This window comes from Sceloporus undulatus, chromosome 1 (assembly GCF_019175285.1).
Source record: "Sceloporus undulatus isolate JIND9_A2432 ecotype Alabama chromosome 1, SceUnd_v1.1, whole genome shotgun sequence".
NCBI classification, from domain to species: domain Eukaryota; kingdom Metazoa; phylum Chordata; class Lepidosauria; order Squamata; family Phrynosomatidae; genus Sceloporus; species Sceloporus undulatus.
The window spans coordinates 371,809,732-371,833,305 of NC_056522.1; the positions used below are offsets into that span (position 1 = coordinate 371,809,732).

The window sequence follows — 23,574 nt, forward strand, 5'->3', positions numbered from 1 at the left end:
TTAGTCTGGACCCCACCCTTCCCAAAATCCTGGCTACATCCCTGCCCCCAGCTAGCTAGTAGGCATGCAAGCTGCAGTGAGTTAGCAATTGTAGTTCAAAAGAGTAACTTCCAAGCTTTGCTATACTATGTCCAACAATAGGTCATCTATAGAAGGTAGAAGCCCTCAGATGAGGTACAGGGCACATGCTTTGCATGCAGAAGGTTGCAGGTTTAATCCTTAGGAGAGAGGAGGGCAACTGTACCAAATATGGAGGGCAATTTGCATGTGCATCCATTTACCCTCAAGCAAGCCAAAGTGATTTGTCTGTATGGACCCAAAAGAAATAGGAAGTCACTTCTGAGTTCGATTTCAGTCATAGGGAGCATTGGGGGCATAGCACCACAAACCACTGCATTATGGCATAATTGTTGTACTTTGTATGATCTATGGCCTATTTGATCTCCCTATTAAAAACTTTGAGGGGATCCAGTAGAGTTGGGGGTGTCCTGAAGGAGCTTTGGGTGCAAAAAAAATGGGGCTGAGGCCACATGCCACCCCTCAAGCTCCACTTTCCCCATTCCTACTTCTTGTCTTTCCACCTAAGTCCTCTGTTCAATACTCCTTTTCTGTCTCTGTTAACAACATCTCTATTCAGCCGGTCCAGGAAGCCCGCAGTTTTGGTTTCATCTTTGAGTCTTTTCTGTTGTTTATTCCCCCAGATCCAGGCCACGGCCAAGACCTGTAGATTCTTTCTTTACAACATTGCTAAAATCCATCCATTTCTTTTGGCCTCTACTGCCAAGACTCTGGCCCATGCCCTAGTGGTCTCGCAACTAGATTATTGTAATCTTCTTCTGACAGGGCTTCCTCTCTCTCACTTTCGTCCTTTAACTTCTGTCCAGTATTCAGCTGCACATATTATTACATCCACTCGCTGCTTTGGCCATGTTTCTCCTCTATTATCTTCCCTCCCTTGGCTCCCCTTCCCCTTCCACATTCAGTATAAGCTTTTGTTGTTGACATTTAAAGCCCTGCATGGGCTGGCCCCTCCTTATCTATCTGAATTTCTCTCTCCTTACATTCCTACTCATTCCCTCCATTCTGGTAGTCAAGGTCTCCTGTCCCAGCCTAGGATTTCCATTGCCCCTTCCTGGATTCGTCCCTTCTTTTTCGTTTTTTAAAAATAATTCAAAATAATAAAACTTTATTTATATACCGCTTTTCCAATGATCAAAGCAACGTACAATAAGAATATAGTTACATACAGGTTAAAAATATAAAATCAACATATCTCAGTATACATAAAAACACACGGCCAAAAATCTATCAGCCAATGGTGTGCAAATCTATCAAAGAATAGTGACTACAAAGAGTCAGATGGATATGCCAGTCGGAATAAATGTGTCTTCAGAGCCTTTTTAAAGGCATCCAAAGTGGAGCAAGCTCGGATTTCGATTATTCCAGAGAGTAGGTGCTGTCAATGTGTATGATCTCTTGTGAGTTGTTGAAAATTAATTAATTTTTATTAAACTTACAAAACACAAACAAACATAGACAAACATTTCTAATCACTATACATAATACATTTAGTGTTCCTTTCCTTCTTTACATTAAAACCTACTGCCTTTCATATACAAACTTTCTATCGTTGCTACCTTCTCTTCATTCTCTTCCTTCCTTCTCTCCTTCTTTATTTCTTTAATCTATCCACTTCTCTTCTTTACTATTCAAACTTCTTTCACTGACGCTTACCTTCTTCAACATACTAAAACATTCTTTCTTCTACGCATTCTACTCATTCTATCAAACTTTCGAAAACAAACTACACTAACTAAACATAAACATAAAATCAACTTCTATCTACATGTCCTACACATAACTAACACAATCCTTCCTATCTTGTACATGGAAATAATCTTTAACATTTCATTTGTGATCCTTTTTATCTATTTCTTTATTTACTACATTCTGTATGCTACATCTCAATAAAAGCTTTCAAGACTCTAGTTTCCTATTAATTCTTGATGGCCATTCTATTAAACTACTGACTTGTGTTCTAATCAATGTATTAATTCTATTATATTCGTAACTATTACTTAAGATTACTTTAATCTTTGAAGCCTTCTATACATAGTTCCTTATCTTCTTGGTGTAGGAAAGTTATCACACTTTCCCATTCTTTAAAGTCCTCCATATTTTCATCATTTAATAGTCTTATTAATTTGTCCATTTCGGCCAGTTCATATATTTTTTCTGTCCATTCTTTTATGTCTGGAGTATTTTCTTCTTTCCTTTTTCGTGCCAATACAATCCTTGCTGCAGTAATCAAATGAAAGATTATTCTACCATAGTTTTTTTCTAATTTGCTATCAATTATATTTAATAAATAAGTTTCAGGTTTAAATTCCATTTTGATTTTTAACATGTTTCCAATTAAATTATGAATTTCATGCCAATATTTTTTGATTATCGGGCAAGACCACCAACAATGAAAAAATGTTCCTTTTTCTTTTAAACATTTCCAGCATTTATCCTTTGTCCCATATATTTTAGCTAATTTAACTGGGGTAATATACCACCTATAGAACATTTTATAGTAATTCTCCCTAATATTTTGACTTCTGGTATATTTTAAACGTTTATTCCAGGAATATTCCCATTGGTTTAACTCTATATTGTGTCCTATATTTTGCGCCCAAGTTATCATATTGTTTTTGATTACTTCTTTTTCTAGTTCTATTTTTAATAAATATTTATACAGTTTGGAGAGTAAACCTTTATTCTCTAAATTTAGTAATTTCTCTCATTCTGGTTCTTCTTCAACAATCTTATTTTCCTTCTGATCTGTTTTGAACCTTTCTTTTAGTTGCCATTTTAAATACCAGTGAATTTTATAGTTTTGATCTTTTAATTCTTCTTCTGTCTTAAATCTGAAAGTTTTCCCATCTTTTATTAACAAATCTTTGTATTTTAACCAATCCTTTACCGGTCCTTTCTCTCTCCACAGAAATGCTTCCAGTAGAGATGTTTCTCACTTGCTGCCACTCACTCCTGGAACCTTCTTCCCCCACGAACATGAGTCATCACTTCTCAAACCAGTTTTAAAACTGAGTTAAAGACTATATTGTTCAGGCAAGCGTTTCCAGGTAGTGTGTGACTGTTTTTGTTTGACATCTGATATTTGACATGATGTCTGTTATTTGATGTTTTTAACATGTTGTTTGCTTATTTTATTCTAGCTTGTATTACTATCTACTGTTATATGCATTTGTTATTTTTTAGATTGTATGCCACTGGCAGGTTTTATTATTCTTATCGATTTTATCCATTCTATGTACAGTGCTGTGCAAATCTACATCGCTTTCTAAATAAAATAAAATAAAAAACTGAACATTGTTCACATTCAGTCAAAACCATAGAATCCCTCTTAAGAGTTTAATGTTCAGTGCAGGAAAATCAGAGCAGGGGGGAGTACATGTGGTTTCATAAATATAAGTTTAAGGTACCTAAATGCATTTTAGGTCTCTCCAACAGAAAGAATCTTTAAATAGTATGAACACCTGGGAAAGATCTCAGCCTGAATGCATCATGCAGTTTTCTTGGCAGTATTTCTTCAGAGAGGGTTTGCCACTGCCTTCCTCTGAGACTAAGAGAGTGTGACTTGCCCAAGGTCACCCAGTCGATTTCCATGGCTGAATGGGGATTCAAACCCTTGTCTCCTAGAATCCTAGCCCAGAGCTCAAACCATTACACCACACTCACTCTTGAGGTGGTTTACAACAGTGTAATATTGCAACTGTATATTATAATTGTACATTGTACATTATTGCACATTGTATATTACAACTGTACATTTCAATACTGCAAAATCGTTTACAATATTATTGTTATGTGCCTCCAAGTCATTTATAATTTATGGCAACCCTAAGACCAATTTATCATTGGACTTTCTTGGCAAGATCTGCTCAGAGGTGGGTTGCCATTGCCTTCCTCTGAGGCTGAGAGCATGTGACTTGCCCAAGGTCACCCAGTGGGTTTCCATGACCAAGGAGGGATGTGAACACTAGTCTCCCAGACTCCTAGTCCAACATTCAAATCATTTTTCCATGTTAACTCTTATGATATCTGTTGTTCTTGCTGTGTGCCTTCAAGTAGTTTCCGATTTATGGCTGCCCTGAGACCTGTCATAGGGACCTAAGACCTGTCATGGGGTTTTCTTGGCAAGATTTGTTCATGTGACTTGCCCAAGATCACCCAGTGGGTAATTGGGTAATTGAACCCTGGTCTCCAGAGTTGTAGTCCAGCACTCAAACCACTATACCAACCATTTATCTCCCTGTCTCTCTCTTTATATACTGTATGTATGTGTGAATAAATATATATAAGAAAAGAATAAAACCAAGTGATAAAACAGTATGAACCCTGTTGTTGCTTTCAGCAATAAAACTAAATAAGCAAGAAGATACAACTTGCTGCTCACCAGACCTCTGCCACAGTGATGCTGCTCCTCCCGCCATATGTTCATTTTAATTTCTATGACAGCAAGGAAGGCAGGACTTTTTCCTCAAGACCTGCTAACATGACAAGTAGCTAACATGCTCTAATCAAAACCAAGATCATTCTGTTCCCATCAATGGATTTCCAGTGCATGTTTCTGTTGTTCACTGCGAAGCCACAACATGGAGAAGCTTGAGCAATTAAAGCTTAAAGCAACATTTACTTTTGATTCTTATCTCTTTGCATCTTAACCACAGCCAAGAAGTGTACTATTTTCACAGCATTTAAACATACTGACAAAAGGAAGAGAAGAACGGATGTGTTTCTTCTCCCTAGCCTCTTTCACAGGCACACAACAATTTCATTAAAGTCGTATTTAACATCATTCCTACAGGGCACACAATTAAGGTAATGGCTATGGATGGCTTGAGGAAACAAAGGAAGGCACGCTAACAATAATAAAGAATTCCTTTCTACTCAGAAACACTTTCATGTCTCAGATACATAATAATTCTGACGTTTCATCAATTAAAAAAAAGTTCAATCTTGCAAACTTTTTATCCAGCTATTACTCATCCTACATAACAAAGAAATTATACAGTTAGATAACTCAAGGAGAGGCCCTCCTGGATGTTTGATTCATTAATCACTTCTATAACAGACTTGTAAGAACGATATCCACAAAGGAGAAAGCCCATACCTAAATACCACAGCTCCACACCTGGACAAAAGTTGGCTTACAAAAGTATAATAAATTAGAATTATACAGTGCCTTGAAATTTAAAGTCCTTTTTTACATCTGGACACAGGAAATTATTGTCTCAGGGCTGATCCAGATGGGGGGAAAGTTGCTGGTAGAGTCAAAAGTTTCAAGTTCTTCTTTTGATTTTGCGTGCATACTCCCAGGTTTGCATCCAAACTCTCTCTTGAAATATCCCATTTCTTTCACTGCCCTCTCCCTTGTGTCCTTCCCCCTCCTACTAATATCTAGACCAGAGATTCCAAAACTTTGGTCCTCCAGATGTTTTCAACTCCCAGAATTCCTGACTGTTGTCCAAGCTGGATGGAGCTTCTGGGAGTTGAAGGCCAAAATATCTGGAGGACCAACGTTTGGGAATCACTGGTCTAGACTGAAGCAACATTTCAGAAATTGATTTTCACCCATTTCCATTATTATTTCTCATGAGTTTGAATCAAAATATTAAGTGCTTTAGCAATATGACACTAGTTAAATGTTGGGATCATTTCGTTTGGGTGCAAATTTTTCTCTTTCCATTGCTTGATCTCTGTTGAATCTGTGGTCTGGAAACAAGAGCCGTGTTTACTGGCAATGGCCATCTTAGCTAGTTCTAAGATAATACCAACAGAAAGCCAAGTAGAAATTCTTGTCATTTGGGAAATAAGAGGTTGATGTAAGCTAACCTGGAAATTTAGAAACCCTTGATAATGCCAAGAGTTCCTAGGAAATGTTTTGGGATGAAGAAACGTCATATGGATCTCCAAAATGAAACTGGTTTGAACAGGAACAAAACAAAACAAAAACTTTATCATCTGGAGAGGCTTTCAGTCAATCAAAAGAATTCTTTCATATATGTATATTTTTCCCTGTTTTATTGGTTTTATTTATTATGAACATTCCTATATTGCTTCTCTCAAAAAAACATAAAATAGGTCACAATAAGAACAGAAGCAATAAAATCAGTAGCTGGATGATCAAAGTCATTCATTTTAAAAAGGGAGGAAAATGATAGGATTAACTGTTGAGAAAATGAACCCTTACAATGCCTGGATGGGTCTTCTTTTGAATTTACCACTGGGAGCATGCCTGATCTCCTTGTGAGACCATTTCAACTAGAGAGAGTCGCAACATAGAAGATGCTTGCAACTCATGACTGGAACGTAGTATAGGCTGAGTCTCCTGCATCTGGAATTTGAAAATCTGAAATACTTAAAAATCCAAAATTGTCCACATGGGTGGCTGAGATGATGACACCTTTGCACTGAAGGCAAGTGAACGCATTTGGGTATAAAGTTACAGAACAGGGAGACAATCGTGACATGACTGTGGGATGTCTTAGTAGATCAGCTGACCAAACATTTGAAATAGGAGAAAGAGAGTTGTAATGGAAGACTTTGGCTATCCTGGTATCGATCAGAAATCAAATTCTGACAAGACTGTAAGGTCCAGAAGGTGAAAAACACAACAAGAGAACTGACTGTCTTGACTCTGTTCCTTGCCAATAAGAGACTAGGTCAATAAAGCAGAAGCAGTTAACCTTCTCGCATCGTTTTGGGACTGATTACACAAAAGAAAAGGAAAGATGAGTGTAGATATCACCTCTGAAATTTAGGGAGGAAAAACAATTACAGTACAGTATACTAAAGGAAATACAGTTAGCCCTCTACATTTGTGGCTTTCACTTTTGCGGATCTGATTATTTGCAGTATTGATTCATTTGTTCTCTAGGAATTTCTAGGTCCTCCAGTACAACTCTGCCAGAAGTTGACCATAGAGTTGTGCAGGACAACCTAGACATTCCTAGAGAAAACTCTTCTCTAGGCATTTGTAGGTCCTCCAGCATGATTCTATGATCAACCTCTGACAGAGGTTGACCATAGAGAAGTACTGGAGGACCTGGAGATCCTAGACAGCTGTTCTCTCGGGTAAAAAGAACAGTGAGGGGTTTTTTTTAGTTTGCGCTTTTTCCATATAAACAGGGATCGTTCATCCCTAACCCTGGAGAATCTGACCACTGTATTGGGTGATATTCTTGTTGGGCAATTCAAGTTTCCTAAGGCATTAGCCTCCATCTAGAAAACCAAATTTTTAAATAATAAAAAAATCCAAGTTAACCCTGCTAAAGATTTGCTTTCATTTGCAGAGTAATGGAAAAAGGTGTCCCAGTCTGGTGTCACGCTTCCCTGAGAACTGCAACCAATTCAAAAACAAACAAAACAGCTTGAAATTAATGGGGGAAATTACAAATTGTTTGAATCTACACATGCATAAGGAGCCTACCTCCTAACTAGCTAATGAAAAGATCAGGAAACAGAAATCTTTAGTCTTTAAAAAAGGGCATGTGTAGGAAATTGAAAGATAGGCAAATCACCAAGCAAGACTACAAAGAAATAGCCAGCAGCTATAGGAAGAAATTCAGGAAAGCTAAATCTCAGAATGATCTCACATTTGCAAGAGAGGTTAAAAACTGTAAAAAAAAGAAAGTGGGATTATGTTTGGAGCAGGAGGAAGACTGAGGAAGAAGTTGGTTCCCTACATGGAGATGATGGAGGAATGCTAATGGGTGACCTAGAGAGGATGGAACTGCTAATACCTACTTTGTCTGTATTGTTCTTCCAAAAAGAAAACAGCATTCTAGATGGTGAAAACTGAATAAATAATGCTATATATGGACTATATCCCAAAAGAATTAAAGAGGATGTACAAAACACCTAGATACTGTTTGACAGAACCAAAAGAACTTCAGCCACCAAACTTTCAGATGTAACCTTAGAGCTCTGTCTAATTTTGGAGAATTCGTCTCACTTCCATCACCTTCACAGATACAGTTGGTGGGAACACAAGAGAGCACCTTCTCAGTGGCTGCCCATAGACTTTGGAGCTCCCTCCCTAGGGAGGCTGAACAGTCTCTTCTTTGCTGTCCTTCCATTGACAGGTGAAGTTTTTCATTATTCAGACAAGCTTTTAGAACTAAAGGCTTTTATGGAAAATCCTTGTAAGAAGGGCTTTTTTAATTACTTTTTTGGTTTAATAATGTATGTTTAAAATTGTTTTAATACTGTTAATAGTTCAATTCTATTTTATTGTTGCCTTTTTCTATATAACTATATTGTAATTAAACAGTAATTTAATTACAATTTGAATCCCAAAATTGGGGGGAAAGTCAGCCTACAAAAATATCATAATCATCAGTCATCTCTATTTGTTTCCAAAAAGTCAACAGCTCACCAGAGTTCTCTAATACTCTTTCCAGTCAAGTAAGCTATACATATCAGCCTTACAAGCTCCGATGTTTCAGGTGAGGAAATGGTCAACATTTTGGAGATGGTAGGGAATGGATTTTTATGTAACCGCCAGGCTAGCTGAGGTGGTACAACCAAAGAAATGTGCTTTAAGTATTACTAATATTTGTCCAGCTCTAATACAGACAGCTGTTTCCAAGAGGGACAATGAAAGATCATTAGACTGTTACCACATCGGCAAATGTAAAAGTCAGCTCTTTATCAAACACACCATAAGAGCTAGGGAATTGCTACCATGTTTTGAGAAAGAACTGGATTTCAAACATTGCTCACTCCTGCACATTAAACAATACAGATCTCAGACGGAATAATTAAAAGGGTAAAATTAAACATACCCTTAAATGTTTCTGCTGCTTGAAATGAAAGCTCCAATTCCTCAATCTTAAACTGCTTACTGTCAAGAACTTTCATTCAGCTTAACAGGAGCCATAAAATCAGGTCTTGACTAGCTGACAGTAAAAGTGCTCCAGATGAATTAATCACAAGTGGCATCGTTATTAGCTTTGGCCCATTTCTTGGCCCCAAATTCATCTACCCAGACTTCTGCATTTAAGGTAATCTTTGCAGCACAAAGCCCTTTTCTTGAACTGTAGCCATAGAGAGTCAAGGAAGATGTCAAAGCGATCAGATCTTCTATTTATAAATGTATATTATCTTAAAGATTGCAACTCTCTCTGGATCACATCTGCAGCTGAAACAGGCAGGGTTAAAATAATAATGCTGCCTTTGCTTTTGCTGGTGGAGCATTTGACCTTCAACAAATATACTTTAGATGCTGAACCAGACTTTTTTCCTTCCTCCGTTTTTTTTTAAGAAGGATACACTCTTTCTAAAAAAAGTTTCCTTTTTGATATGAAAAAATAAGAATTTCCAACTTTCCCCCCACCTGCAAAAATAGTACACTCCATGTGTTTCTATATGAGCCAATGTTCTAAAATGATCTTCTGACTGGTGTGGGATTATGGACTTCACAAACACATTAGAAGCTGCCAAGGACCCAAAAACAGTAGAGATGTGTGGGCTCAAGCCCCCCCCCCCAAGACCAAGATGAGAGCCTGAACCCCACTAAAATGATCTGGCAAAATTGGACCACCAACACCCCATTGTAGTTACCAGAATCCTAGAATCACAGAGTTGGAAGACATCACAAGGGTCATCCAGTCTAACCCCTTGCCATGCAGCAAATTCCACAATCGAACAGGTCATACAATCAGGAAATTCTTCTTAAAGTGTAGGAAAGTAAAGAAAAAGTGAAATCTCTTTTCCTGTAGTTTGAATCCATTTATCCATGTCCTAGTCTCTGTAGCAGTAGAAAACAAGCTTACTCCTTCTTCAATATGACATCCTTTCATGTCCAGACAAAACATACCCAACTCACTAAGCAACTCCTGATAGAGCATGGCTTCCAGATCTCTTTGGGAATTATCAACCAGAGATGATCAAGGACTGAGGAATATTATGACAGTGATAGTGCAGTAGTTGAGCCCTCCCAGAAGTAATAAAGGTTGGCTGTAACCTATCTACTTGGGAAGTACATCTACTTGGGAAGAAAAACAACTCCTTTGAGATCTGGTGCTGGAGAAGAGTGCTGAGGATACCATAGAAAGCCTCAAAAAACAAAAAATAAGACCCAAATGGATCCTTGAATAGATCTAGCTAGAAATCTCCTTGGAAGCCAAGATGACTGAACTGAGGCTGTCGTACTTTAATAACATCATGAGAAGACGCGACTCATTGGAAAAACAATAATGCTAGGAAAGGTGGAAAGAAGTAGAAAGAGGGGAAAGCTGCATGCTAGAGGGATGGACTCTATTAAAGAGACCACGGGTATGAATCTGCAAGAACTAAGAAGAGTAGTGGATGATAGGGAGTCTAAGGTGTTTATCAGACGAGCTCTTAAAGAGATACTATTCCAGTGTGACTCCTCTAGCTGCCTCCTGTTGCATGCTGGGATTGGCAGTTTTAAGGAGGGGTATTTAGAATTCTCAGGCAGAGAAGTTCAACTCCTTAAAACTGCCAATCCCAGCATGCAACAGGAGGCTGCTAGAGGAGTCACACTGGAATAGTACCTCTTTAAGAGCATAGTGTGATAAACATCTTGGAGATGTCTCATCCACAGGTTTGCTTTGGGTCGAGATTGATTCGAGGGCAGTCAACAACAACAAAGCTACATTGAACACACGGAAGGTATGGCTACATATGCATTGGGCTTGGAAGAGTCTTTGTATTTAAGGATATCTGAAAGATAATGGATAGGGAACATAATTTAAGAGCAAAAAGTTTAGGTTCTTTTTCAGAGGTGGGTGGAGGGGGCAGGTGTGGCGTTCCAAGGTATACTGGAAGACCAATGTGTCCCCTTAGCCTTCCAGAGTTGCCCACCCCTGGCCTACAAGAAGTGGGGCATAGGAAAAGACAGGTAACCTAGAAATCTCTGCTGGCCAAATTCCAATAGTCCATGGTCCAAGTCTTGTCCTGCTGTACTCTGAAGAACAAAACGGAACCAGAGACTTTTTCCTAGCAAAGTTTGACCTCCACAAGAGTTTGGGTGTGACAATGTACAAATAACACAGTCTTTTTGGAATAACATGGCATAGTAGTTTGAACATTGGACTACGACTCTGGAGATCAGGGTTCAATTCCCCATTCGACCATGAAACCCAACTTGGGCAAGTCACACACTATCAGCCCCAGAAAACCTCATGATATGGTTGCCTTAGATAGCCATAAATTGTAAAGAACTTGAAATTACAGTTGCCCCTCCATTCTCACGGACTTGAGATCCGCGATCTTGAATATTCAAGGAGGGGCGACCTCTATTAATTTCAATGGGGCCTATAAGAACAGCAAGATTATAGCTGGTTTATCAGTGTAATGATTAATAGCTACCTGGTTACTTTTAGAAGTTATTTCTAAGGGCATTTTAAAGAAAAAGGTTGACAGGATGTTTTAATTTTTTTATTTTACATCATTCATTGTAAGCTGCCTTGAGTCCCACATTTCTGGCAAAAGCGGAATATAAATAAAACAAAACAAGCTTTTCTTCTTCTCTCAATGAAGTAAAAGCAATAGAAAAGCAACAATCAACACAATGCCACATGGCAAGTAACCAACAAATAAACAAATATATGCAACAAATAAAAAAGGTTTACTTTCCAAATAGCATGAGTAAAGGGAACATTTTTTTTTTCAGTTTCTGTCCTTTTCTCACCGGTTTCTTCCAACTGACCATGGTGACACAAAACAGGCTGGCTCCAGAATAAGACAGCTAGTTTTGCTACCTTCCTATACTAGAAATGACAGTCAACTAGAAGGGGCAGGTATTTATTCTAACTCAGCCTCTAACTAAACCAAGCATGCTCAGTTGAACTGAGGGCATCTTGCTTTTTTAACTACCCCCTCTGTCTCCTTTCCTCTGTTGTCCCCCCACATCCCAATTTCACACTGTAAGCTCCAGGAAGCAGGAAACTGTCCTCATATATTCGGTAGCAATAATATATATTTTTATTTTTTAAACATTATAAATAATGTTTATTGATGAAAAAGACATGCAGCATAAAATATACAACATAAACAAATACATACAAACCCATTCAAACCCAAATCTATAAACTTTATATATACATTAATATCTAAAAAGACACACATGTCAAAATCAATAACAAAATCAATCAAACTAGACAATCAAATCTCTCAAACATCTTATATTAATACATACCAATCCTTTACTTATCTGTTTTCTATTCTATCCATTCCTTCCTCCAGCCTTTCACCTTCTCCAATATCACACCATTACCTTCTCTTAGCAACTTTAAACATATATTTTCCTTCTCTTAAACTTTCTTATCATTAAAACTGTACCTTCTTTATTCCTCAACTCTTTCTTTCTGTCTTCCACCTCTCATATCACCATCCTTATACTCTGTAGCAACAATAATAACAATAGTAATATTTATTTCTTGGCCACCTCTCATGGATAGATGCAGAGAACAGCAAGTGATTAGACTAGGACAGACTACATACATTAACGCCAGTTTAAAAAAATACATAACACATAAGCGCATATAAGAACATAATACATAACAGCATATAAAACCAATGTTGTTGTTGTTGTTGTATGCCTTCAACTCATTTCCCACTTATGGCAGCCCTAAGATGATCCTACCAGAGGGTTTTCTTGGCAAGAATAGTTCAGAGGATTCGAAGGCTTTCATGGCCGGCATCCATAGTTTTTGTGGGGATTTCGGGCTATGTGGCCATGTTCTAAAAGAGTTTATTCCTGATGTTTCACCAGCATCTGTGGCTGGTATTCTCAGTCACAGATGCTGGCGAAACATCAGGAATAAACTCTTCTAGAACATGGCCACACAGCCCGAAATCCTCACAAAAAACTGTAGTTCAGAGGAGGTTTGCCATTGCCTTCTCCTGAGGCTGAGAGCATGTCTCTTGCCAAGGTATCCCAGTGGGTTTCATGGTCAAATTGGGAATCAAACTCAGATTTCCAGATACACAGGTCCAACACTCAAACCACTTCGCCACACTGGCGCTCATAACGTATTAAGCCAATAATAAACATATAATCTGTGTAAAACCAATGCATACTTTAAAACTCATAATTCATTGTATTTTCTTCCTTGAGGCTTAGTTACCTCAAGCCCCAAATTTCAGGGAGAAAGGCAGGATATAAATAAAGTTATGGGTGGACTGATAATTTAAAAATCATCTAAATAAGCCTGTAAAGCATCATGCATGAGCGTGACATATAAAGATATAGTCATTAAAAACCAATCTACAGTCCAGGCAGAGATAGAGCAGAATTCTTCAAACTCAAAGATGTCCCATTATGCCTCATTTGGGTCACAACCCTCCACAAAATCAATTAAAATACGCTTTTACTGTATCATTCTCTGAAGATGCCAGCCACAGATGCTGGCGAAATGTCAGGGATAAACTCTTTTATAACATGGCCACATAGCCCGAAAAACTATGGATGACAGCCATGAAAGCCTTTGACTTCATAGTTTTAAAAAATTAACTATGAGAATGTTTCTAAATTTCAGAATTAGGCAAAATAAAATAAACCCTACAAAACAGTTTGATCAGCAGCATCTAAGAATTCTAGTCACAGAATTTAAAGCTGGAATTCGGCATATTTTTTTATTTTCTAGAGTAGCCTTGCATTGAAAAACTCACTTAGTGGGTGAATTCCATAGAAGTGGGCAAAATACTAAATCTCCTGCCCCTATCCTTCACTATTAGGCCAACTGCTAGAAGGCTATGTAGAAGGTTTAGTTGGTAGGTGGCTTTGGTAAAATGTTTTGCTGGTGGTGGTGTGTGCCCTCAAGTCATTTTAGACTTATGGTGAACCTATCACCAGGTTTTCTTGACAAGATTTGTTCAGAGGAGCATTTGTCTTTGTCTTCATCTGAGGCTGAGAGAATGTGACTTGCCTAAGGTCACCCAGTGGGTTTCTATGGCTAAAGCAGGGATTGGAAGCTTGGTCTCCAGAGTCCTAATCCAACAGTCATACCATTACACCCCAAAGGCTCAGCTATACTTGTTTAATCAGTGCACTACACTTACTCTCTGTTGTTGTTTTATCAGTCTGTTAAGAACCCAAAAGTCTGGTTTCCCCCCATGTGGGCTCATGAATGGCCATTGAAAATAATTCCAAGCCAGTAATTTTTGCAAGTTTATGGCTGTTCCAAATCACAATCCCAATGGAACCCTTCCAGAATCTTGACTGAGATAGCAATGCTTCCTCCTTCTCTAAGGTATATACAACAATAGACACTCAAGCAAAGGCCCAATTATTAACTAATAGATGTGGTTGCTTTCAATTACTTCCGTACTTCTCATGGAAAGACTCTGGTCCCTGACTCTTGGAGACCATGTGGCCACATTTTACAACCAGCCATAAACTTTCTTTTCCCTGTTCAACGTAACAGTCTTCACATTAAACTTACTTCATGCAGGTATTTCCTTTCTTCACCTTCTTTTAAAACATTTGTGAGATATGTGATAAATCTACATTTTATCAACTAAGATTCATTTCAAGCAATGAAATTTAAGCAGGAAGTATAGGCACCAGATCCTGTCTGACCTTGGAAGCTAAGCAGGTCTGCCTTGGTTAGTAGTTAGATGAGAGACTGCTAAAGAATACCTTCCCTTCCTCAATGTGCAGTACGACTCCCCCTGTCTTAAGTGTCCTAAAGGCACCAAATCCCATCTGATTCTGGAAACAAAGCAGGGGCAGCCCTGGTTAATGCTTGGATGGGAGACTACCAACCAAAACCAGATGCTGGAGGCTGTGCATTCACAAGCACGCCACATGTTTTTGTGCATAAACAATGGCAATAGTCCAACACTCAAACCACTACGCCACACTGGCTGTCTAAGAATAAGTCTAGAAATTTTGATTAGAATAAATGTAATCAAAATACTGACCCAAAAATCTGGTCTACTTATCCACGGGTCACTAAGTACTATATTGTTAAAGGCTCTGTGAGATTAGTTTGTCCTGGGAGCGCCAGCCCCTTCTATTCTCTCTGCCATGGTGCCACTTCTGACCTTTTTGAATGCCTGGGCAAGAAAATGGCAGCAGTAGCAGCTCTTGGGGGCTTCCTCTTAAAGGAGCACCAAAAGGAATCAAGCTTTGAAGGATGTGAATAAGACATTTGTATATGTCAGCTTTTCTGGGTTGAAACCAGACAAAGTTATCATATTAAAGTTAAAGGGTAAAATCACTACTAACATAGGCACCATTTTCTTTCCTTTGCCTTTCCATCCATTTTAACATTTGCATGTTTTCTTCCCCTTACCTGGGCCTGGTCGCCTCCCCTACACATCACACGGCCACAGTTTACTGTAGTTCCCTCCTCATCCATCCAGCCTCTCAGGTGAGCCTGCCAGAATTTTGTAATTTCTTTGGCATTGTTTTCCTTTGCTTTTTTTGTTACATGCCCCTAAGTTTTAACTTCAACTTCATATCAAGTTGATATCAAAATCCATAATTTTGTACCCCACACCTGCCCTCAATTTATACACATCAGCTTATAGTCAAGAATATACAGTATTAAACCAACTCTGTTGAACTCTGAAGACCAGGGTGCGAATCCCCACTCGGCCATGGAAACCCAGTGGATGACACTGGGCAAGCCACTCTCTCTCAGCCTGAGAGGAAGGCAATAGTAAGCCACATCCAAAGAAACTGTACCAAGAAAATCCTTTGACAGAATCACCATAAGGTGAAGTTCACTTGAAGGCATGTAACAACAACGAAAGGAAGGAAAGAAAAGAAGGGCAAGTAGCTTTCCTTCTAACTATGTTGTGCCTTAGAAGTGGTCTACAACATCACAACCAAGACTCCCATCATTATGAAAGGATTAGAGGTCCAAGGTCACAACAGCCATAAAATGACATCTAATCCTTCACCATCACCACCAGGAAATTATAATCAAGTCTGCACACTCAATAGATTCCCAAGGCTTATCTACACTTTTAAAATAATCACATGGAACAGCCCTGCTAGGAATATACCAATTCAAACTATAAGTGAAGATCTAAACATTTGAATGCTCCTTCAAATGAATGAAAAATAGCCAAAACCAAGAGCAAACTCCCTGAATGTAAGAAAGTAGTATACCATGAAATGACTATCTAAGGTTGTATAGTTTAAATTTTAAGCATAGGAAATACTCTGTTTATGGATACCAGAAGCAAATACAAAAATATCTCCATGTAGATAAGCATGATCTTAAGGGAGAATCATAGCCAATAGTTTAAAAGTTACTACACTTACTGCAACCACTGCTCCTGTTACTACTGCTCAGATGTAGTTTGTCCCTAGCCCTTCTCTCCCACTCTGTAAAGTGCTGTTGCATTCTTTAAATTGGGGTTGGCTAGTTTAAACCACCAAATGACTTTTTTAAAAACCATTCTTCTCTTTTTTGTTAATTGATTATTTATATGTATTTTAAAAGTCCAGCTATTATTGCTATTTTCTAACCCTCTTACTGGAACAACAGTGACGTCTTGAATTTACACATTTTAATTTTAACGGTTTATCAGCAGTTGTTCATTGTTAGACAAGGATCCAGTGTCAGTTGCTTCTTTTTAACCATTTCATTTCATAGTGCAAGAAATGACATTCAGAAAGAAATCCTTCAATTAACATGGTCAGCCAAAACAACTCTGAAAGCAGTTTGTATGTTTAGTCTACATATATTCAGATTTAACAGGAATAATAAGCAGTGAAAAATAGTGTTTTATTGAAAGATATAAATCATATAAAAGCCTAATAACTTTGAATTGTTGATGTTAGAATGCATTAAAACATGATTGATCAAGCTTTCTAAGACAAAAAAATAATGATTCATGGCATTAATAGGATTCAATTTTTTCATTAAAACAATAATGCTAAAAATTGGTTTAGACAACAAACAAAAACAGTTTCAACCAACAAAAAAAATTGTTCGTTTTTCAACTATTTTTTCCCAAACCTGATTGGCACCTTTCAGTAATCCGATACAAACTACTTTGTCTTCAAGAACCTCTTTGGGAAAGGCAATTTCAGACTAATAAGATTTGTTTGGACAAATTCTGGTACAGTACTTACTTTCTCCCATTACTGGACTATAACAGTTCTAAAGTACAATTTAGTACAAGCCATATTGGTTCTGATTTAATATGTTATAAATGGTTGTGATATAATATTTTTGACAGATTTTTTTCCCTTGAATTCAATAACCAAATCAATAACGTTAACATGAAAAAGAAGAGATGCAAACTGAAATGAAAAAGCTGCAGCCATTCACCTGAAGAGCCACACCTCATTGCTTTGTGAGCAGCACCTATTAGTCTGGGACATTCTGAAAGAAAGGACCGTGTGTAATCCAATTTTGTCCATGACAGCTAAAATGGTATTGGCTTGAAACCCAGCACTTCTTAATCAAGAGAGAATCCCAGAAGGGAAACCCAATCCTCCCGCCCTCAGATCTTTAGATAAAAGGCAGGATATAAATATTTTAATAAATAAATAGTATATAATACTCTAGAGATCTTATGATAAGAGGGCTGAATATAAATATTTTAATAAATAAACAAGTAGAACACATCAACGGAGATACCTTCACAATGTTTTCCTCGTTCATGTTCCTTTTTCATAACACTCCCTGGAATGTTGTTTCATGTATTTTTATTTTATGCAACTGATGCTTGATCTTCTAACTTGAAGCTACCATGATTATTATACCTGCACAGCTCTTTAAAGAGCTTCACATGTATTATATCATTACATCAGTAAACAACAGACCTGTAAGACACACTGGTATTATTGTTTCTTATACTGCAATAACAGTGAGCCACTAATAATCAACAAGTTTACAGTAAACACAACGTTCAGACTAAGGCACTCCCAACTTACACTCAAAATATAGGATGCACATCAAGAAATTTGTAACTACAGGTTGAGTCTTCCTTACCTGAAATGCCTGGGACCAGAAGTATATTTTTGAATTTTTGTGTATATATATATGTATATGTATAATGAGATAACTTACAGATAGCTTGTTATTGTTAACTTTCCTTGAGTCGAGCCTAACAGTGAAGTCAAAGACTTTCACGGCTGGCATCCATAGTTTTCTGTAGGTTTTTCAGGCTGTGTGGCCACATTCTGGAAGAGTTTATTCCTGACGTTTCGCCTGCAACTGTGGATGGCCTCTTCACCACCCTCGGGAAGATGCCAGCCACAATTGTAGGCGAAACGTTAGGAATAAATTCTTCCAGAATGTGGCCGCACAGCTCAAAAAACCCACACAAAACTACTGACCCTGACTCATGAACTTGTGGGTGAGGCATCTGCAAGACCCCCTATCCTCCACTGCTCTGCACATTCAGGCCTGTGGCCTCCTACACTGAGTCCCAGATATATGGCATGCAGTCTTTCTTTCTTTCTTTCTTTCTTTCTTTCTTTCTACTACCTTCTACCTTTCCTAGCAGTATTGTCTTTTCTAATGAGTCATGCCTTCTCGTGATGTGGCCAAATTACAACAGCTTTAGTTTCATCATCTTGGCTTCCAAGGAGACTTCAGGCTTCAATCGTTCTAGCACCCATTTGTTTGTCTTTTTGGCTGTCCACGCGATCCTCAGCACTCTTCTCCAGCACCACATCTCAAATAACTTTATTTTCTTCCTGTCCACTTTCTTCACTATCTAGCTCTCGCATCCTCACATGCTGATGGGGAGTACAATGGCTTGAACGATTCTAACTTTAGTCTGCAGTTGTATATCTTTACACTTTACAGCAATAGCAAGTACATTTCTATACTGCTTATCAGTGCACTTAAGCACTCCCTAAGCGGTTTACAATGTGTAAGCTTTTTGCCCCCAACAAGCTGGATACTCATTTTAGCCACCTACAGAAGGATGCAAACCTAAGTCGAGCTTGAACCCTGACGAGTATTGAACTCGCAAAACTATGGTTTTGAGTAAGTGGCTGCAGTACAGGCATTTAACCATTGCACCATTAGGGCTCCTATAGAAAAAACAATAGTATTTATATTTCTATATTGCTTCATACTGAACTAAGCAGTCTGCATATTCTGTTCTCATTGTTCTTAGTACAGATTTGGGACTATCAAGTGTCGTGACACTCCCATCCACCATCATCCGGCCTCAGAAAGAGAGAAAGGCAAGCCAACTCCATCAAGTCTAGCCACAGTAAGAAAAAGGGCCCTCCCTCCAGTCCATCTGCCTTAGAATCATAGAATCGTAGAGTTGGAAGAGACCGCAAGGGCCATCCAGTCCAACCCCTGCCATGCAGGAAATCTCAATCAAAGCCTTGGTCTGGGCTCCAGAGGGAGAGAAGATCTACTGGACTTTTCCCCTTCCCCAATCCTTTTGTGTCTTGTCTTTCTAGATTCTACATCTGAGGACAGGGAAATGTCTAATTAACAATTTGTAAGCCGCTCACTCATAAACCACAAGACAGGGTTATATCTGCTCCTTTTTGTGACAGCTTTTCCAGGTTGGCACAGGCTCAGCGTGGCTTCAAGCTGTGTTCAGAGCATGTGTCATATAAACACCACACCCCCAACACAGCCTGCAGCTGGTGCTTTTTGCGTATCTGTTTCGGGCCTCAGTTTCCTCAATATCTAGATTGAATTTATGTAAATCCTCCTTAATGTTCAGCCTGCCTTTGCACTGCCTTCTTTAACTTTCCTTAGTAATGGTTCAAAGTCCATGATGTTTTCCGCTAGTAGAGCGGTTCTCAATCTGTGGGTCGCGACCCCTTTGGGGGTCGAATGACCCTTTCACAGGAGTTGCCTAAGATCATCGGAAAACACATATTTCCAATGGTCTTAGGAAATAATTTTAAGGTTGGGAGTCACCACAACATGCAGAAGGCATTAGGAAGGTTGAGAGTCAGTGTGCTAGTAGTATGGTGTCATTCACGTATCTTGGATTGTTGATGTTCCTTCCTCCAGGGGTTCAGGGTCGACTCAGCCTGGCATCCTGCAGAAGCCGCTAAAATGAGTACCCAGGTTGTTGGGGGCAACTAGGTTACACACATTGTAAAACTACTTAGGGCACTGGTTCCCAACCTTCCTAATGCTGAATTCGAAGGCTTTCATGGCCGGCATCCATAGTTTTTTGTGGGTTTTTCAGGCTTTTTGGCCATGTTCTAGAAGAGTTTGACGTTTCACCAGCATCTGTGGCTGGCATCTTCAGAGAATGCTTGCCTGGAAAAAGTGAGTAGATATATCTATATACTATGTGAGCCTGGAACGCTGGAGTGATTTGCATGTGTCTTGTTCTGTGTTGATGGCTGGCCTCAGGCTGGGAGGCTAATGCAAACGAGGATTAGTGTCTGCTAATTGGTGATCATTATCTGCTGGGAAAGCCCCTGACTCTGAGTGGTTTCCCATTTGCATTTGCTGAGTCCTTATTTTGCTATTCCTCAGGACTGGTAGCCAAATTTTGTTCACTTTAAGGGTTTCTTCTTTCCGGTTAAAATTACCCAGATGTTTGTGGATTTCAATGGCTTCCTTGTGCATCCTGACATGGTAGTGGTTGGCATGGCCCAGAATTTCAGGGTTTTCAAACAGTATTTTATGCCCAGGATGGTTTGTGGCATGTTCTGCTACTGCTGATTTTTCTGGCTGGCCCAGTCTGCAGTGTCTCTTGTGTTCCTTGATTCTTGTTTCTTCCTAATGCTGCAGTCCTTTAATATAGTTCCTCATGCTGTGATGACCCTAGCCATAAAATTATTTCCTAAGAAACATTGGAAATATGTGTTTTCCAATGGTCTTAAGGCAACCCCTGTGAAAGGGTCCTTCAACCCCCAAAGGGGCTGCAACCCACAGGCTGAGAGCTGCTGGCTCAGGGAGGGCCCAAGTGAGAGCCTTTGGGGCCTTTAGAGCGGGTATAAATATTGTAAATAAACAAATAAGTGCCAGAAGGAAGAGGATCCTGCCTGGAAAAGATATCCTCCCCAGTGTAACATCTTTACTAAGGACTGAAACACCATGCAGGCGTCTGGCTAAGATCTCCAATTGTTTCCTCCTTCTGTTGGGTTGCAACATCTTGCCTGATGGAGATGTACTAATAAGCACATATATATTTATTATTTTCGTAGAGCGTATGCCATAGGTAGGTTTATTTTATCTATTTTAATTGTCTACATTTACAGCGCTATATAAATAAAGCTGGAGAAGAAGCCCATGGAGCTGTGAAAGCTTGCACCAAGTATACTGTGCCTCGTCGCAGTTGGCCAAGGAAGCTATCGCTGATGGGTTTTGTTTTGGACCCGTTTTGAGGGCCTCTCAATGCTCCCTGCTGGAAAGGAGGAATAAGCCCCCAGAAGGCCCTTGGCTGCCCTGATGAGCCCCTTCCCTTTCCCAACTGTGGCCCCAAACACACTGCAGAAACATGATCCCCCCTGAGGCCCCTTCAGCTGCCCTGGGGCTGCTGCTAGGGAATCCTGGGAAGTGTCGTTCACTGTGGCACCACCAGAGCTCTCTCTCTCTCTGACAGTTCCCAAAACTACAGTTCCCATAATTCCCTAGCACTGATCCAGGGCAGTTAAAGCGGCCTCAAAGCGGGCGATGTCTGCAGTGTGTCCGGGCCTCTCCTTGCCCCCGCGGCCGCCCGAGGCTTACAGCGTGTGTCCGCAGACGTTGACCATCAGCTTGAGGGAGGGGTTCCTGTACTTGGTGGTCTTGCACCGGGGGCAGCCCTGGTCGTCCATGGCCCCCGCCTTCCCTCGCCAAAGCCAGCCAGAAAGACCCGGCGGCTGCTGTGCCCAGAAAGGCCTCCCTCCGGAAACAGCCGCTCCGAGGAAAGGTTCCGCCTCGGCTTTAAGGCCCAGCGGCTCCCCTCAAACTGCCGGGCCTTTCGGAGCTTCGGGACTTCAGCTCCCAGAAGCCTCAGCCGTGTCGGCCAAGAGCCGGGGATTCTGGGAGCTGGAGTCCAAAAGCCCTGACAGGGAGCAGTCCCCAAACTGTGTCCTTTAAGGGCTTTGTGTTGTTGCTGTTGTTGTCGTCATCATTATTATTACTATTATATAACATTTACTTAACATAATATTTAAAAATATATTACTCATAGTATTCAACATACAATAAGTAATAAGTCACATTAATTATCCATCCATGCTTAATTACCTCATCTGAATCTCATTCATATTAAACCATTTAATATTAACTATGAAGAGCTTTTGGACTTCAGCTCCCAGGAGCCTCAGCCATGTTGGCCAATAGTCTGGAATTCTGGGAGCTGAAGTTCAAAAAATCCCTTTCAAGGGCACAGTTTGGGGACCAGTGTTTTTAGAGCAGTGGTCTAAAACCGCTTCATGCTGAACTAAGCAGTCTCTGAGCAGTTTCCTATGTGTAAACCAGTTGCTCCCAACAAGCTGGGTCCTCATTTTACCGACCTATGAAAGGATGGAAGGCTGAGTCAACCTTGGAGCCCTGGGATCAAACTTACAACCTAGTGACTGCAAGACCAGCATTTAACCACTGCACCACCAAGGATCCCTGTGATCACTTTAGGATGGCATGGATGGTGGTATATCCAGGACCCCCTGTCCTCCACTGCTCTGGTTGAACCTTGTAGATACATGCCCATGACCTCCCTAAATGAGTCCATCCATCCAGATTGTTGGGGCAGTTGGCTTACAGATTGCTTAGAGAGTGCTGATAAGCAGTATAGAAATGTAAATGCTATTGCTATTGAATTTTGAGCATTAATTGATACATTTCCATTAGTGTTTTTAGCTTTTATTTTGTATTTCTTGAACATCCTCCTTTTTGAGGTGCCTTGTCCTCCTTTGTGGTTAGGACATCTGGTCACCATGTCCATGCTCTGTAGTTTCAGGCACCTGACCTGCCTAGCTGATTCTGTCCATCTGGCGTGGGGTCTTCCACTCTTTCTATTTCCTTCCACCTTTCCTAGCATTATTGTCTTTCCTAATGATCCCTGCCTTCTCACCAGTGGCCAAAGTAGGGCAGCCTGCCTCAGTCTCTTTATCTTGGCTTCCAGGGAGAGTTCAACCTTGTTCTGTTCAAGGACCCATCCCTCAGTCCTTTCAGCAGCCCATAGCATGTGCAAAGCTCTTCTCCAGCACCACATCCCAAAATGGGTTGATTTTCTTTCTACCTGCTTTGTCTCCAGCTCCCAACAAACTACAATTTCCAGAAGTGGTGTGAAACTCCCAAGGGGGAGTTGCTGTTTGTTGTGTGCCTCCAAGTCATTTTCTGACTGATGGCGATCCTATCATGGGGGTTTCATGGCAAGACTTGTTCAGAGGAGGTTTGCCATTGCCAACCTCTGAGGCTGAGAGAGTGCAACTTGGCCAAGGTCACCCAGCGGGTGTTTGTTTTGTAATGCTCCAGCAGGAAATTGAACCCTGATCTGCACTTTGAGCATGGCTAAGAAGCATGGATTTACATTTATATTAATGTTTTTAGCTTTTATTTGATAATGTCCTACATTTTATGCTGCCTTGTCCTCCTTTGCGGTTATGACATCTATTCACCCTGGGCAGATAATGGGCTT

General features: G+C 39.8%; 1 protein-coding gene and 1 long non-coding RNA gene across 3 annotated transcripts in view; both read right to left on the bottom strand.

Moving 5' to 3' along the window:
* The window catches only part of MNAT1 (MNAT1 component of CDK activating kinase), a 184,401-nt gene extending 162,551 nt beyond the window's left edge, over nt 1–21,850 (bottom strand). Inside the window, exon 1 of one of the 2 annotated variants that reach the window (XM_042445482.1) lies at nt 21,678–21,850. In XM_042445482.1, coding sequence (XP_042301416.1) covers nt 21,678–21,766 — 89 coding nt within the window. In that variant the 5' untranslated portion in view covers nt 21,767–21,850. The remainder of the gene's footprint in view (nt 1–21,677) is intronic. The other variant, XM_042445481.1, reaches the window with a different exon arrangement.
* LOC121919170 lies at nt 1,205–14,739 on the bottom strand. Its single transcript, XR_006101411.1, has 3 exons — nt 14,484–14,739; nt 12,379–12,439; nt 1,205–2,298 (listed from the first exon to the last, which is right to left on the bottom strand). It is a non-coding gene; the product is annotated as an uncharacterized LOC121919170 (long non-coding RNA).
* Nucleotides 21,851–23,574: the final 1,724 nt, after the last annotated feature.